Raw genomic sequence first — 15,640 nt, forward strand, 5'->3', positions numbered from 1 at the left:
AGGTACAAGGCACTGCTCAGCCCTATGTAAATGTTTTATTCATGTCAGTTATTCACATAAGTGGGTTTCACTTTAGTGTGTAACACAAGCCAGCTGGTTTGCTTCTTTTAAACTCTGATTTCTCATGCACTTCATATTGCTACACCCCTTCAGAGATATTTATGGAAATTTCACAGCAAGCTGTCTCAAGCTTATGTGCTATTAAGATTCCATTCTGGGGTGTTTACTGCTTTAGGTTTATAATGTATAGATTTATGGACTCAGCTACTTGATAGCCCAATAAAGCATGTTGGAACTGAAGGCAACTACTAATTAAAATAATATTTGATTGTCCTTAGCAAACTGTAAAACTGCTGTGGATTTAAACAAAGCCATTGCAGCTCCTATAGAGCCTCACAGCCCAACTGCACAGGAAGAAAACTGGCAATTCCCATCTGAGAGCAGTTCAACTGTGGCACCACTTTGGGAATGTTTTCCTATTTGTATACATGGAACTGGGCTAGTGTTGAAATACTCTTAAGCCCCTCATGGCTTTGGCTGGGCTAAAAATGAATGAAAGGATTCTAAAATAGAATAAAAGGATTGACATTCACAGCCAAAGAGAACAAGAAGGTTACAGCATTAGTACCAGGGTTGTGAGGTATCAACTATTCTGATAATCCCCATTTAAACAATTAGATTAAATCCTCCTGGGAAGGATCAGCTGATAAGATGCCCCTCAAGCTAAGTTCCTCCTAGAAAAGGATATTTTCAATGTTGGTTTTCACCTTGAAATCTCCACCATTCGATGTCAGAAACAAGGGACTTATGCAAGCCCTGCTCCTTGCTCCAAGCTGAACCTTCTCAGATGCCTTTGTACACATTACACAGTGTAGTAAGAGGGGTGAATTGCCAAGCATGCAAACAGCCTGCCTTACACTCTGCAAAGGCATTTGGAAACAGTCATGAAAGCAAAATAAGGAAATAGTTAAAAATAATATTAATTGCCTTGATGTGCTATTGAAATGCTCAGTTAATTCCATTCCAATGAACTGCATTAACAGCTCTGAACACCACTTGTGGTGACTCCACTCAGAAGAAGTTTTTAGCCATAAAGGGTGATTTCAAACCCTTCTCTGCAATTAAAATGGGTAAACTTGCCTTGTCTGCCACGCAAAGACTTGTCTGCCACAGGCAGAACTTTATAGGACAGACTACAGAAGGTAACAGTGATGGCAAACCTGGGGCACTCTCACCTGCAGTGCTGGGAGCACATGGAGAGGGCAGAAAATTCATGATTTATTTACAATCAGATGTGCCAAAATTCCTGAAAAAGCTTTCTCACGTGAAACCCTGAGTTCAAATCTGTGGTTTCAGCAAGTGGGGATAAGGTGCAAATTAGGCTTCCACCACCTAGAGTAGCTGAGATTCTACTGTTGCTAATAAGCATCTGGTTGTCACCTCTGCAATGGTTCAGCATCCAAGTGCAGAGCTCAGGAGGAAATGCCTGCACACATTCAGCACATCAGCTTTCTGCTGAGTCATCCACATACCTACGTGAGCGAGAAGCACAGCAACAAACCCAAAAATAAAACAGGAATGGGGGGATGTTTCAAGAATGTGACATCTCTTCTCTTCTGATTCTAAATTTTACTTGCTATTGTTGATAGATGACACTATCTTCAAGCTCAGTTTGCAGTCACACAGGTATAAACCCAGGGTATTACCCAGAAAAGTATCCACCTTAACTTCCCAACTGTCCTACAATGGCTCTCTGCATGAACAGACAGAGCCCAAGGGAACAGTGCTCTATTTTAATAGTTGCTCTTGTATTTCTTTCCACTGCTATGAAATTGGATTTTAATTCACTTTCATTTCCTAAGTTATTTTTCTACAATTTTTTTTTGGTATAAATCTTATGTAGTAACCTACATCTGTCTGCAAAGAAAAGCCACCCTTTGATTAGAGCTGGAATGCAGGATCATATACAGTGTGTTTGGAAACCTCTGCAGAAAAAAAACCATGTCTGCTTTCATAGATCTTGCTTGAGGCAGCACGGGGTGAGGCAAGGACAGCAGAGCAGTGTGCTTGAAAAAAAGGGAAAAAAAAGGTCCCTGCTTTTCTTGCCTAGTTAATGCATCAAATTCAATGTTGTTTACCTGACTTTTATAAGAGTTTGGGATAAAAGTAATTTATTTGCTGCCCTTCCTCTGTTTTAGCAGACTGCAGAAATCCACCTGCAAAATGGCATCTTTCTGGCATCTATAAAAATTAAACTATATGCAAATTTCAGCAGCTAAAACAATCTGCTGTTGATTAAATCCATGATATATATGGAATGGAGACGAATTGTATTTTTCACCATTTGCTTCAATCGTTTAGAGGAATAATAAAAACCCCTCTATTATACAAATTAATTTTCACTATGTTCTGGAAAAAACCCCAGCATACAGTACAATGTACAATAAATTTCTCCACTGATTCTAGGTTTAAAACTGTGTTTAGTTTGAGGTGCTTTTATTACTACTCTGACCCGTTTTCCCCAGAACTACTCACTTGATAAAATACTTGATTCCATCAGCTGTATAAGCCTCTTCCCATCCATAAGGCAGACCTAAGAGGAGATAAAGAAATAAGATGTCTCTCTAAGCTCAAGTGACACACAGAACAGTTTTGAAACAGTGAAAGTTAGAACACTATAATCTCAAACCATGTCATAAAAACATTATAAATTCCTGCTATTTTTGCAACAAATAATAATGTAAACAGTGCAATTTAACAAATATTTGCTGTGCTACAAAGCTATAAACCGTTTGAAGGTATTTTTGTTACGAGAATGATGAGTAATACTTTTAGTAGGGTGCTATACTATATCCCTTTAAAAATTAAATTTTCCTATCAAATCTTTACCTTTTTAATTACCATTTGTTCAAAAGCAACTTTTTGTAGGGTTTGAAAAGTGCTGGAGAAAGAAGCAGCAGTCAATGTGTAAAAATGCTCCTGCTTTTGGGATACTGTACTGTAAAGTATATAAAGTGCAAGGTCCTGAAAAATCGCTTTTTTTTGGAGACCAGAAATATATAGAAAATATAAATATGCGAGAAAAATTGTTCCGGAGGAGGAGTTTTGCTTGAAAGTCATCTCCAAATGTGAGTGTCTCAGGAGTTAAACTATTTTTGTTCCAGTTCAAGTGTATCTCAAAGACCAGCTCATTAGAACCATCTGTGAGCCTGCTTTAGATTGGAAGCTTTGATTTGGGAAATGTGCTGGACTGCACGCACCAGATGAGCTTTGGGAGCTGCTTCCTACCGAGGGCTGCCCTGAGTGCACACATACGTATTTTTTTAAAAATTCTTTTAAAAGGCTCATTTGTTTCTGTTGTCACACCTTTGTCTCTAGTGGGTCCTTATTTCTTAAAAATCTGGAAAGCCATAACCTCAGTTCTCCAACAGAAACAGGGCAAGGAGTTGGCAGAACGAAGCAGGTACAAACCACCTGAGGAGGAATTATACCTGTAGGCACCAAGTGAAGAGCAGCAAGGAACCAGGACTCCAGAATTCAGGAAGGGAACTTGAGAGGTAAGGGTTAAGAACAGCACCATGATTATTCAGTGCAGCTTGAAAAAGCCCACTGGATTAATTTTTTTCCTCTCACTTTTACCCCATTAGTCACTTGTCTCAGGCTTCTTCCCATTTTCAGTTTAGAGCAGATCTATACAATCTGTTCCACAAAACATGCCACCTACTACCTTGCAGAGAGAATAATCCACAGCCACTTCCCTTTAAACACAAGGTACCTGCTGTGGAGCAGTTTTCAGGCTCTGGCTCCATTGTGAAGGAAGGAAGAAAAGGATGTTTCAAGTTATAAATATGCTAGACATGATCACTAGTTCTTCCTTCCTCTCCCATGAAAGACGGGACCTTTATTCAACATGGATATTTTCTGATGATTTAAATGGCAATAGGATTCATCCCTCAATTGCTTCCATCTGCCCTGGCCTTTCCTCGCTCCTGCCTGCAACACACACATCCAAAATAAATGACAATGGATTTGCTCAATTATGAATAAAAGCTCAGCATCTGCTCTGTGCTCACATGGATCCCCTACATCACCTGTTTCATTCATCAGTGATAATTACACTTTTTCACTAGTGATCTGATTAAAATTGTGTCCCTTTTTTCCCCTTCTAAACGAAGAACAGCACGTAGGTAGCAATGGTAACTGATGTTCTGCATTCTTCCCTTAACCACTGAAGACTATGCTTTTCAAAAACACTGAATACATTTGTCACCTAGAAATGAAACTCTGGAGATATCTCCACAGCTTTATCTCCCTTTTTGACTTTATATGCATTAGACTGTATATCCTGTCTGTTCTTTGCTTCAAGGTTCCACTACATCTGTAGGGTTTTTTTAATGCATTGATTTGCCACATTTTTACTCTCCACTAGTTTTTCACTGCTGTTCCCTTTACTCCATTCCTTCCCTTTCAGATTTGTAGTTCTATTTCTTGTATTTCCCATGGTAGCCAGGAGGCTCTCATGTTTTGCATCCTATTTCCCCAGACATGATCTCCACTTCCTTCAAGCTCGCTGTCTCCATGAATCATTCATAAGTTGATCTACTTCCTCATGCTCTATTTTTTCACACCCTCCAGGGTCAAATTTGTTGTTTGTCCCAGGACCTGCTTTGAAAGACTGCTAAGCTCTCACCTGGAATAAATGGGAGGTAAAGGAGCTGAAACAGTCAGAAATACAGTCTGAAAGATACAGGGTTTAGCCCACATAAACTCCAGCAATCTCAGATTTCCTGCATATTTAGAATTTCTTGTGTGAACTGCTACAGTCTTTGATGAATCTTCATAAATAATAAATCTCGGCTGCAGTTGTCTGCATAGATCATCTTGAAAGATTACAGATTTACAGTATTTAAAAACTAGTTCTTTTCAGCAGAAAATACAGGGTTTCTTGCTATTCAAATATTTGTGATTATTTACCTTCTGGAAGGTAAAGCTGCAAAAGCAGTTGTGCATGTAAAAGGAAGAACAGTCTCCTGAGAGAGTGCATTTCAGTCAAATCACATTGTAAACTACCAGTATTTTGTTCTGAGTATATGCATTTAATTAGGGTTAGTGCAAAAAAAAAAGTCTATAGTTCTATGTGAAAAAAGACCAACAAGAAACCAGTTGCTGTTGTTTGTGCCCCAGCTCTGCTGCAGCTGGTCCCATTGAGCCAGTCAGGATCCCTGGTGACTGCTTCCCTCCTTCCCTGCGAGATGCCAGCTGGGATAACAACTGCTGGAAAGTCAACATTATATAAAGCTGAAAGGAAATGAAGCCTTTGGGCAAACAGAGTCCTCCTGATCCTTGGTAAGTGTGGAGCTCATGGTTCTTTATCACTTCCCTGGGTTAACAGGACAAACAAACTGCACCGGCGCTGGCACTGGGTGGGTTGCAGGAAGAAAGATGAGCATCAGCCCAAGTGATAAACTTCCCTGAAGTGACAGACATTAAAGGCTGTGCCTCCTGTTCCCAAGGCAGGATGTGTGTACTCTCCCTCAATAACAGCTGCACACAGCATGATCAAAGTTTGTCTCTCTAAAGGAAAAAGGGGGAAGTACAGATAATAGGAAAAAGCCTCATTTTTCCCTGGTTATCAGTTATCGAACCTATAAACTCTGCAGTAATGCAGCTGGGTGGGGTTTCTTTCCTCAATAAGTTAGTTAAAAATTATTACAGCAAAAGATATGTGCAGATCAGCAGATGAAGCCAGTAAAGTAGATGCCAGAGCAGAATATTCAGTTGACTCAAAGCTGCAGTTATTTCCCTAACATGGAAATACTGCAGTCCAAATACCTTCTATTTCACTTATTTTCTGATAAAATTACTCAAAGGAAATGAGAGATTTAGAGACTATAGTAAGAATTGTTAAAAAAAAAAAACGCACTGTGCAGTAGGATTCTATCTAGATTTGGCCTGTTTAGATGCTTAAAGATTAGTATTTCTTTAAGTGCTTTATTTTGGCCTTGACTTTAAAACCCTCCTTCCATTACAAGCAGGCACCAAACACCAGTGATGAATCTGGAAGGAGTGCTTAGGGACAGCTGCCTACCAGAGGTGCAAACCTCACCCTAAACACTCTTTTGTGAAGCACAAACTAATTTCCAGCATTGTGCACAGCTCTGTTATCCACCATTAAAAGGATGTCTGGCTGCAATTCCTTTCCTGTTAGGGGTAAACAGCCTCGTGGCTGTACCTGGAATTAATAGCAAGTATCAAGCTTAAGGGATGTAGTGTCTATCTGGAATTCAAAAGCCACATTGTACAAATATTCTGTTTCACAATGAACCATTCTGTGACCAACAACAGAAATAAGGATGTCTTTTTTACATATCCTTTTACCTTTTACAAGTTTTCCAGTTGTACACATCTTTTTAATGCACAAGAGGATGGGCTAGCTCATACCCTTTATTTCTCTCCTTATAATTTATTTATATTTAATATTAGATTCTCAAAACTGATGAAGTTTTTTTAAGGAACAGGAATTACCTGCTAAAAGGATTTCTGATATCCAAGATGTGCCACAGGACATTAAACCCAGTTTTCTCTGTCACTTGATAAATGTGGGTTTGAATTCTGATCTCTTTTCAATAGCCACCAATTTCAGCTCTTATCAACACTTAAACCTTCCTCATGTGGCCTCAGTAATGAAGCAAAATTTGTTAAAGATCTCCAATGTCTTTGGCTCTTCCCTTTTGAGCTACCTGGGCAAAGCAAAGGGGATGGAAAGCTGAAGGTCTGACTTGGGGGTTCTAACTTATCTGGTCTTGGACTCCAGAGTGCTACTGGAATATGGGAATATCCCAGACATTTATGTAATTTGACACAGCTAAAGCAAAACTCTGTGGAGAAATATCCACCCTTGTTTGGCGAGCGTTGTCAGTGGGGTGCTGGCAAAAAATGGCCTTTTATTTTTTTGAGGCTATCAATAATATAAACTGTATTTTATTGCTTTTTGGGGAATTAAATATGAACAATCAGATTCAGAAAAACAGCTTTCAGAAGTGAGTATGCTCTTCTGGCATTTGCTTGTGTGTCACTTTAGACCACTTCAAGTGCTCTTCCCAAAACCAAATGTGTTTCCTTTCGTGAATAATACTCTGCTAAGGGGACATTCCATTCCTTTCTTTCACATATCAAATTCCATTTTAAAGAAATTGCTTTTTTCTTTTGTTGTTGGTAATTTAATAAAACAAAGATGGAGTCAGTAGTCTTCAAGTGGAGACATGTGGGAAATACTAGCAGCTGAAATTTATGTTAATTTAGAGTATGGCTGGCAGATTGGCTTGTCTCCCTTCAGTCCTGTTCCTAGAAACCATGCTTCAGGAAAAATATTTGTCTTACTTTGGATATTCAGGGCGTGGTGAAAGATGAGCTTGTGTATTCCCACTGCCTATAAATCACAAAATATTGACCCATCTATGTTGGCAAACCCATTAATCTCTTATTAAAACAATTACAAACCAAGTTCCAATACAGAATGAGTTATTAAATAGTTTCCTTCTCATGCTGAAGGATTATATGATCAACTTTAAGATCTTTTTGGTAATTTTGAAATTACAAACTGTTATAAATATCTTTCTTCTATTCTAAAATTTGTCTGTGAAGAGCTTGGTACAGTTAATTAGAAACAGTTTGGATACAACAGCAATTGAAACATAAGAACAATGACCAGTCAACTGACTGATTTAAGGAACTAAGAATGACCTCAAAGAGTACATGTGATCAGACATTAGTATAAGAATATTCCTCTCCTACTCAACAAGGGAACTCCACATTTAGAACAAACTCTGCCCAATGTGTGCACTTAAATTCTTCAGAAATAAGTGAGAGCTACATTCAGCTGAGCAATGAAGTTGCTGCTACGTGTCTTCATAAAGGATAATTAACTTTAAAATTGTACCTCTTCAGAAGCTGAATATTGGAAATGCAACAAGAAAAACCCAAACTACGTATTTTTCAAATAAAGACTAATTTTCTCCAGGTCTGAAGGTTCCAAGCAATTCAGACAGTTATTAAGATGAGTAGCAAACAGAGGAGCTGATGCTCATTTTTACTTCATTTTACTGTTTGTTTCACTGCTGGGTAAGTCCTCCTTTGGCCAGGGGTAAAGAGCAGATCCCATGGCATTACCTGCTGTCACAGGCTGGAACATGAGCACCTACACTGGTGGAAAAATTTCTTGCAGCACACAAAAAGCTGGAGGAAGACTGCATCCCTTCAAATGCTGACATGAAAGGAATTCAAAGTTCTAGTAATGATTATTTTTTTATGTGATGTCATCACCTTTCAGGAAAAAAAAAGTAATGAATTAGCAACTTGCATGGAAAAAAACAAGCTTATTTCAACGTGCTTCTAATAAAATCAGTATGTATCACATTTGGCTTCCAAGGCCTTTCCACATACCACACATTTGATAGTCAGGTGTTCAACAACTGGTTTTGAGGAGGCCAAGATACCATGAAGCAATATGTCCCTCACCTTTACTGTTATTTTAGTCATTTATCTGTTTAGTCATTAGGTCAAGAGAGCATCAGCCCTCAAAAGTGAGGGAGAGTGAAAGCAGGGAGGAGTTTCAGACCACCTCATTCTGACCAAACACTGGATTTTGCATAATCTACTGGCTGTTATTATTTGCTTTTAAAAATGCTCTTAACACCCTGATTATCCAACAATTATTTTTGTATTTTTCACCTACACTGCTTCTTTCTCAAATGCTACTGCCTGTCCACTGAAAATACCAAAGAATGCAGTGATCAGTTACTCCCAAATTATTTTGCTTATTGTGGTTAAGAATCTGTGGATAAGGTGGAAAAAAAAATCAGAAAACTGCAGAATGCAGCAATCTGCCCCTTCACAGAGAAGGCTGCTAAGAAAAAAAAATCATACCAGTGCTCCTTATCCTCCAGTGGCTCCCATCTGCCTTTAGTTTGCCAACTCTAAGATGTTTTGTTTTATTTCAGTGTTAAGGGCTGCAATAACAGAGTCTCAATCAGTGACACAGCAAGAGAAATACAGCACCCGAGGATCACAGAGCTGGGAGAGCTCCCTGGTAAAGTCTTAAAAATGGTAAAAGCACGTTCCCTAGTACATTTTTTTCAGTCTTGTCCAGCTTCTAAAAAAATATTCCTTTCTAAGAATTCATTGCAGGCTTTTTCTTTTACAGTCTCCCACTAGTGACATGACGTTGTCTATTTGGGATTAGTCAAGAACACGTTATTGCTTCCATTGCTGACTGAATACACTGCAAGTTCCAAAGCAATTTTTGATGAACATTTGCATAAGTGAAATTGAAATTCATTTTGTTTATACCTGTGAATCTCAAACTGCTGAAGAGAAGACAGAAAACACATTATCAATCCTCAAATTAGAGAAAGAGCCCATCACTGGGGAATTCTACACCAATGCCATTAGGCTAAAAACATAGTTAAATTCACAGAAGTTAAGTACTCTCTTGAGAACATTCTTGTTCTCAATTGGTACAATCCACTTTCAGCCGATTAAAAAGAATCTGGAATAACACATTCTCATTCCAGAAACACAAGGCTCTGCACACAGGGCTTTCACAACTAGGAAACAGCCTGGGATAACTGTATGGCCCAGCTCTAATATTTCCCTCCTTTCTTGCTCCCCTGATCCCTCTGTTCCAGAATTCATCCATCTCCTCCTTTCCTTTACTGGATCAACTCCTCTTGTCACCATCTATTGTGTGATCCACCCACTTCCATCACTGTCATCTCACATTGCTCACTGACGCATGTGATCGTTAAATATAAGTTTAATTAGAAAGCATTCATTGGTAACAAATTAAAATGACTGGCTAAAATTAGAATTGAGCAGAAATTGTCTGAGATTTAAAAAGCAATAGTATTACATGATAGGCCTTTCTTGCTAAGTAATATCTTACTTTTTTGCACTGATGATGCAATTAAAACTGCTCAGGGGGCTGGAATGAACCACCTACAATTGAGAGACAGAACTACTCTGCTGAGCTCATTTCACAGTAAGTACAGGCCAAAGTAACACTTTTTCCTTTTGCAGAAAAATTGTAAAAATACATCAATTCAAGATATCCTTTTAGCCAGATACAACAAAGCCTGTAGTTACACCTAAGTAAAATAAGGGGTTTATTTACAGGAAGATATGACTTTAAAGCCAATGTATTTTAAAAGTAATGCTAAAAGTTTTTAAAATCTAGGATAGATACATTTCATTTTTTGTTATAAATCTGAAAAGAAACAAAAAAATGCACAGTGTGCCTCAATTTAGCACACTGGATTTTACCTGAACTGTAAAGGTGACATTTATGGGTAAAATTGTGTTATCAAAGACAATACCCAGAGCAATCAGTAATGCAAGGTAAAAATCCACATCCAATGATCCATATGCCTCAGGCCATGAGGTAAGAAATCCAGTATGAGCCATACACACATTTTGTACCTCCTTTAGGTCTCCTTCATGAGCACCAAGCAATTATGTTTTTCCTCTTGCAAAATTCTCCTTAAAATACACTTTTAAAAAGCTTCCTCTCTCATTCTTGGCAATCAACTTTCTCTGTACTTCTTCCCATTTAAATTATCACACTTGTGCACCATACATGTCTAAGGAACTCTGCTGGCCCTCAGCTTCTCACTCCTACCTACTGAGGAGAAGTGAAAAAATGTGACAACTGCAGGAGCTGACAGCAAATCCTCCCAGCCCTCCGAGACAAGATGAGCCCTGAGAGCTGCAGCACACACTGATTCCCAACACAGGTCTGCTCAACCCCCTCCCCTTGTCAGCTTTGATCCAGATCTCTCAGGATGCTTGGAGTTGTGAAGCCAAAGAAAATTAACTCAGCATTAGCTGCCAAAAGCAAACACTTCTCTGGTTTAGCCCCACACTGCGAGGTTGGGTTATTTGTTGTTATTACCTGAAATAAGGAGGCAGGTGCTCCCTGAGGGGGGTGTGGACACACACGAGAGACATCGGGGTACCCACCTCTCCCTGTCACCAGCTGACTGCATCTGAACTGTGCTTGCAAGTCAAAAAAGAGGGATGTCAGCCCTGAGAGCTCAAGGTTCAATTCCCACCTCACCACCTGCATATTTCCTGAGTTTCAGACACTGATCTGGGACTGAGACCAAGCCCTGTCTCACCTGTGTGTTCCCTCTGACTTGTGAGCAATCTGCCTCTCCACCCTACAGAAGTTGCTTTCCTCCTCCTTCACATCAAAACACAATACTGTAATGAAGGATTAATACACTGAAATTCTAAGCATGTCAACAGAAATTAATAGAAAGACAATCTAGGAAGTATTTACCATCCAGTAAAATTGTTGATTCTGGAGAGTTTTGACTTCAGTCTCCATAGTTACCAAGAGCAACTACAACTTGTATGTGAAGAGGCACAAAGTCAATTAATTTTTTCATAGAGGGGTCACACTATGAACTACACAAGACCGTAGACTTTTAAAGGTCTGCTTTTTAATGAAGTCTTCCTTAAGAGATGCTGGCAATTATCCTAATGAGACTGCACTAATCTTGTTAGGTCATCTGCATTTTAAGATATAATAATATCACTTGTTTTTCATTAATAAAATGTTTTGATTTGAAAGTCAGGACAGACAGTGCCTATTCAAAAGCTGACTCATCTCTTCTCATTAAAGGTAAGTGAATGGAGAGAGAATAATTTGCTTTTCTAACAGCAACAACAGAGTTCTGAAATCTAGGTCACCTTAAAGAACTGTCTTAAAATACAAGCTTTAGACACTGAATTGTGGTTTTCCTTGCTGTGGAACATGGGGAATAACATGCATATTCAGTTACCAATAAATCAGCATGCAACTCCTTCGTAATTGATACTCTAAATATATTTTCTGATTTGATCAGGCCATAAAATTATTCCATCCTTATTAGTGTCATCTTTTATCTGGCTTCTCTGCTTGCACATAATTACTGTAATGTTCTGATTCTTGGACATCAAATTAAACAAGCAGGGTCTAATTCCTGGGCCCTGTAACATCATCTACAAGTAAGACCAGTCGAGTGAAAACAATGTCATTCCTTACTCACATTCAACAAAACAGGGGTTTAGTCCAAGGAAGGAGGGTTCAGGGATAATTCAGGATTTAAAACCCACTGGGAAACGGACATTTCTTTGAAATGCCATTGAAAAACAGGATTAGAATTTTGTAAGACCTTGACTAACTGGATCAAATGTTCGAAATAAATAGGGTGCAACTGAATGAAGACAAGAGCCAAGTGTTGTATCTGAGGTGTGGATAATCAGCTGCACGGAAGGAGGTGGGTACACCCAGCTGCCTTTGGTTCTGGGGCACAGGAAAGCCCAAACTTCACACAAACCAGTAACATGAAGCTACTGGGGCAAGGCAACACCATTTGGGAACTGGTGTGCTATATTTTAAAGCAAACAAGCTTATTCCATTTTTGTCTCCCACAGGAAGGTCCCAACTACAGAATTCAATACAACTTTGATGAATTGGAAAGGAGTCAGAGAAATAAAAGGGTGAGGAAAGAAGGAAAGGGTAAGGACAAAAAATCAGCTAACTGGTATTATTTATTTGGGGAACAGAAAACAGAGGGGAGACACTACATGGCCTTCAAATATGTTAAAAGCTGCCAAAAGGAGGAAGGTAGTGGGATGTTTTCAATAACTCCAGGGGTCAAGAGAAGTAGTAATGAGCTTTAACTGCAATGAAGAGGATTTAGGCCAAAGGAAAAGGTTTCCTAATGGCAGAGATAATTAAGGATGGGAATAGTTCGCCCACAGAGGCTGTGGGATTTACTAGACAAATACCTATTTGGATTAATGGAGATATAATTCATGGTGCTGGAGGCACATGGATGCACTACCTGACTGCTGGAGGTCCTGTCCAGCCAAATCTTTCCTGATTCCTTGGTGGCAAAGTACCGAGTGCTACTTTTACAAACTTTGGTGTGATTTACATTACATGCAGACAGTTCTTCTGCTTCCCATTTGCAAGGCAGTTTTATGTCCTGTGTTCACAGAAGTAATACATTTTAATTTTATCATGTACCAAAAATCTCTTCTTGTCTCCTTCTAAGCCTTTCTTGTAAACCCAACCCAATTCTGGGCACAGGAACAGGGTTTAGATTATAGTTTTTAGGCTTGTTGTGCAGTACCTGAAGTCACATCCCAACAATAATACTAAAGCCAAAGAAAACAACAAAACCACAGCCAAAGGTATAACTGCAAAAGGTTTTGGGTTTTTTCTTGCCTTCCAAATAAACTATTCAACACTGATTTAGCTCCACTGGTGTAACTTATTTCCATAGCATTATAGGCACTGTTTTAAAGTACAGGCAAGCACATAAATATTACTGTTTTAGCAGTGATGATGCTACAGCTCAGCATTCTCACTTTTTTTTTTTTTTTTTGAGTCAGGGATCACTACCCAACCTCAAAAACTCTCATAGATTATCATAATAAATCCTGTAATTGAAAAGAATATAAAAGTGTCCAGGTTCTGCAGACAAGTTGTAAATCAGTCAGAAGAGTTTTGTGGTTCAGTGGCTGACGACAGAATTGAGCCTGGAAACCACAGCTATAATGCTAAATTGCTTTGAAATATGTGGATGACTATGCATTAAAAAATTAATGTGGATCAAGCACACGGCACTGAAACATTGCATCAAACATATAGTGACACAGAATTGCAATTAAAAAAAGCAACAGACCCAAACCAGTAAAACATTGTCAGATAATTGTCTGTGTCTGTTCTCCAATCTGTGCTTCTTTGTAAGTCATGCTCTTTCCCAAGGAAGATTTCCAGAAGGTAAGACAGTGTAAAGGTACCACCCAACACATTTTTTTTTTAAAATGTCAACTCAGATAAGACTCAACAGCAAAAAGTCCATTGAATAATTTAATGTTATTAATTTTGAAAAAAATGAAATTACCTTCCCATTAAATATTTTTGTTTTGAGGAAAAAACCTTCAACCTTCAGGGACTTGCAAAACTGTACAATTTTTCTTTGGATAAAACAGTTGATAAATTCTCTTTTGGGAAAACTCACCTCTTTTGTTGTTGTTGTTGTTCAAAGTTTCAAAGGAATAATGCATTTTTATTTCACCAAAAGTAATATTTTCTAATGGAAGTACTGTCTCAGAAAGTGTTTAATTGACAAACATAAGCTTTTTATCTTTAAAGTATGCAGCACTGATTTTAATTCTTTTGCTAGCAGAAAACTATTAAAAAGGGAGCTGTACAGCTGTGTTCAGGATATACACTGTATAATTTAATAGGTCTCTTCTATTTCTGATTTCAGTAATTCACTGAAATATTTATGGCCTTGCCAGAACAATGAATACACAGAGTTATGTCTTTAGTTGTCATTAGGCTGCTCCTTCCCAGGCAGCTCTTCCAGTAAGGAAGAAAAGGCACAGTTCTAGTTTATTAGCTGAAAGAATTTCAAAGGTATTCCCTCCCAATGCAGACTCATGCCCACAAATTGGATCTTGCAGGAAATAATTTTCTCTCTCTAATACTAAAAATACAAGAAGACAAAGCAACATGAGTTTCAGCAAACCTCAGCAATCAGCCAGTACTCCTGGGGTCAGCAGAAGACACCTATTTTGATATTCAGCCTCTGCAAATGCAGCTTTAATATCACTAACCCAGTAACAGGAGTCAAGTTAACCAGGACACGCCTGTCCATGCTACAATTACATCTGGGTTTTGATGTACAGGCATAAAAAAGGGGATGAGGAACAGCCCATGTTTACATGTCAACTTAACAGAAACTCTCCTGATGAATTATAGCCAGTGACCTGTGCAAAGTTACAGCACTGTTGTATCCATTAGATCCATAAAATAGCAATAATGTATATGGCATTAATTCTGTTGTAATAAACACACCAGGCCTGTAACAAATAAACACAAGAAATGTGAATACTTAGCAATATTGGCTCTTCTCAAAATAGCAAAATTGTTATTTGTGAAGATTTGCCTACTCTGCCTTATAACTTAGCTCCACTCACACAGTCAAAAGAATGGGAAGGGATAACTGAAACGTTCCTGACTGTGGAATGGTTTTGGCAATTGAACATAACATAGTTGAAAAAACCCTGAACTGAAGAAACTGCTAAAATTCCATATTTCAGCTTTTAATGCCTGAGATCAAAATCAACTTTACCAAGAGATCAAGCACTAACTGAGCTGAGCACCAGCAGTTTCCACTGCCTTCTTTTTATCCAGTCAGCACCCAAGGAAAATGAATACAAAAACTGGGCAACTAAACTTCTGCCTGGAGGATCTCTGACATCAAATGCACGGTGACTGTTGTGGCCAGCAAGATCAATATAAGCCAGGTAAGTAGGATTTTTGGAATTTATACTGATTTGGGGATCATGCCAGTGAAATTCAGCACGACTGCCGTGTGTCAGACCTCAGGCTGACGATGGATTAAAGGAACACGATGGGATGAAACAGTTCAGGACGCGCTGCTTGAGTTCCTGCCCGACTGGAGAAGCAGGCTCCATAGCATTTCATGGATACAGATGGCTGGGATTACATCAACAGGAGCAAGACTGTATTTTTGGATGGAAGTTTCAGAGTGAGGAAATTAGCAGCCAAAATACT

General features: G+C 38.7%; 1 protein-coding gene across 4 annotated transcripts in view; it reads right to left on the minus strand.

Moving 5' to 3' along the window:
* STXBP4 (syntaxin binding protein 4) overlaps positions 1–15,640 on the minus strand; it is a 67,602-nt gene that overhangs the window by 13,638 nt on the left and 38,324 nt on the right. For all 4 annotated transcript variants that reach the window (XM_027654526.1, XM_027654527.1, XM_027654525.1 and 1 more), the window contains one exon: positions 2,536–2,593. In XM_027654526.1, coding sequence (XP_027510327.1) covers positions 2,536–2,593 — 58 coding nt within the window. The remainder of the gene's footprint in view (positions 1–2,535; positions 2,594–15,640) is intronic.

Source organism: Corapipo altera, unplaced genomic scaffold, assembly GCF_003945725.1.
Source record: "Corapipo altera isolate COAL_440 unplaced genomic scaffold, ASM394572v1 343, whole genome shotgun sequence".
NCBI lineage: Eukaryota > Metazoa > Chordata > Aves > Passeriformes > Pipridae > Corapipo > Corapipo altera.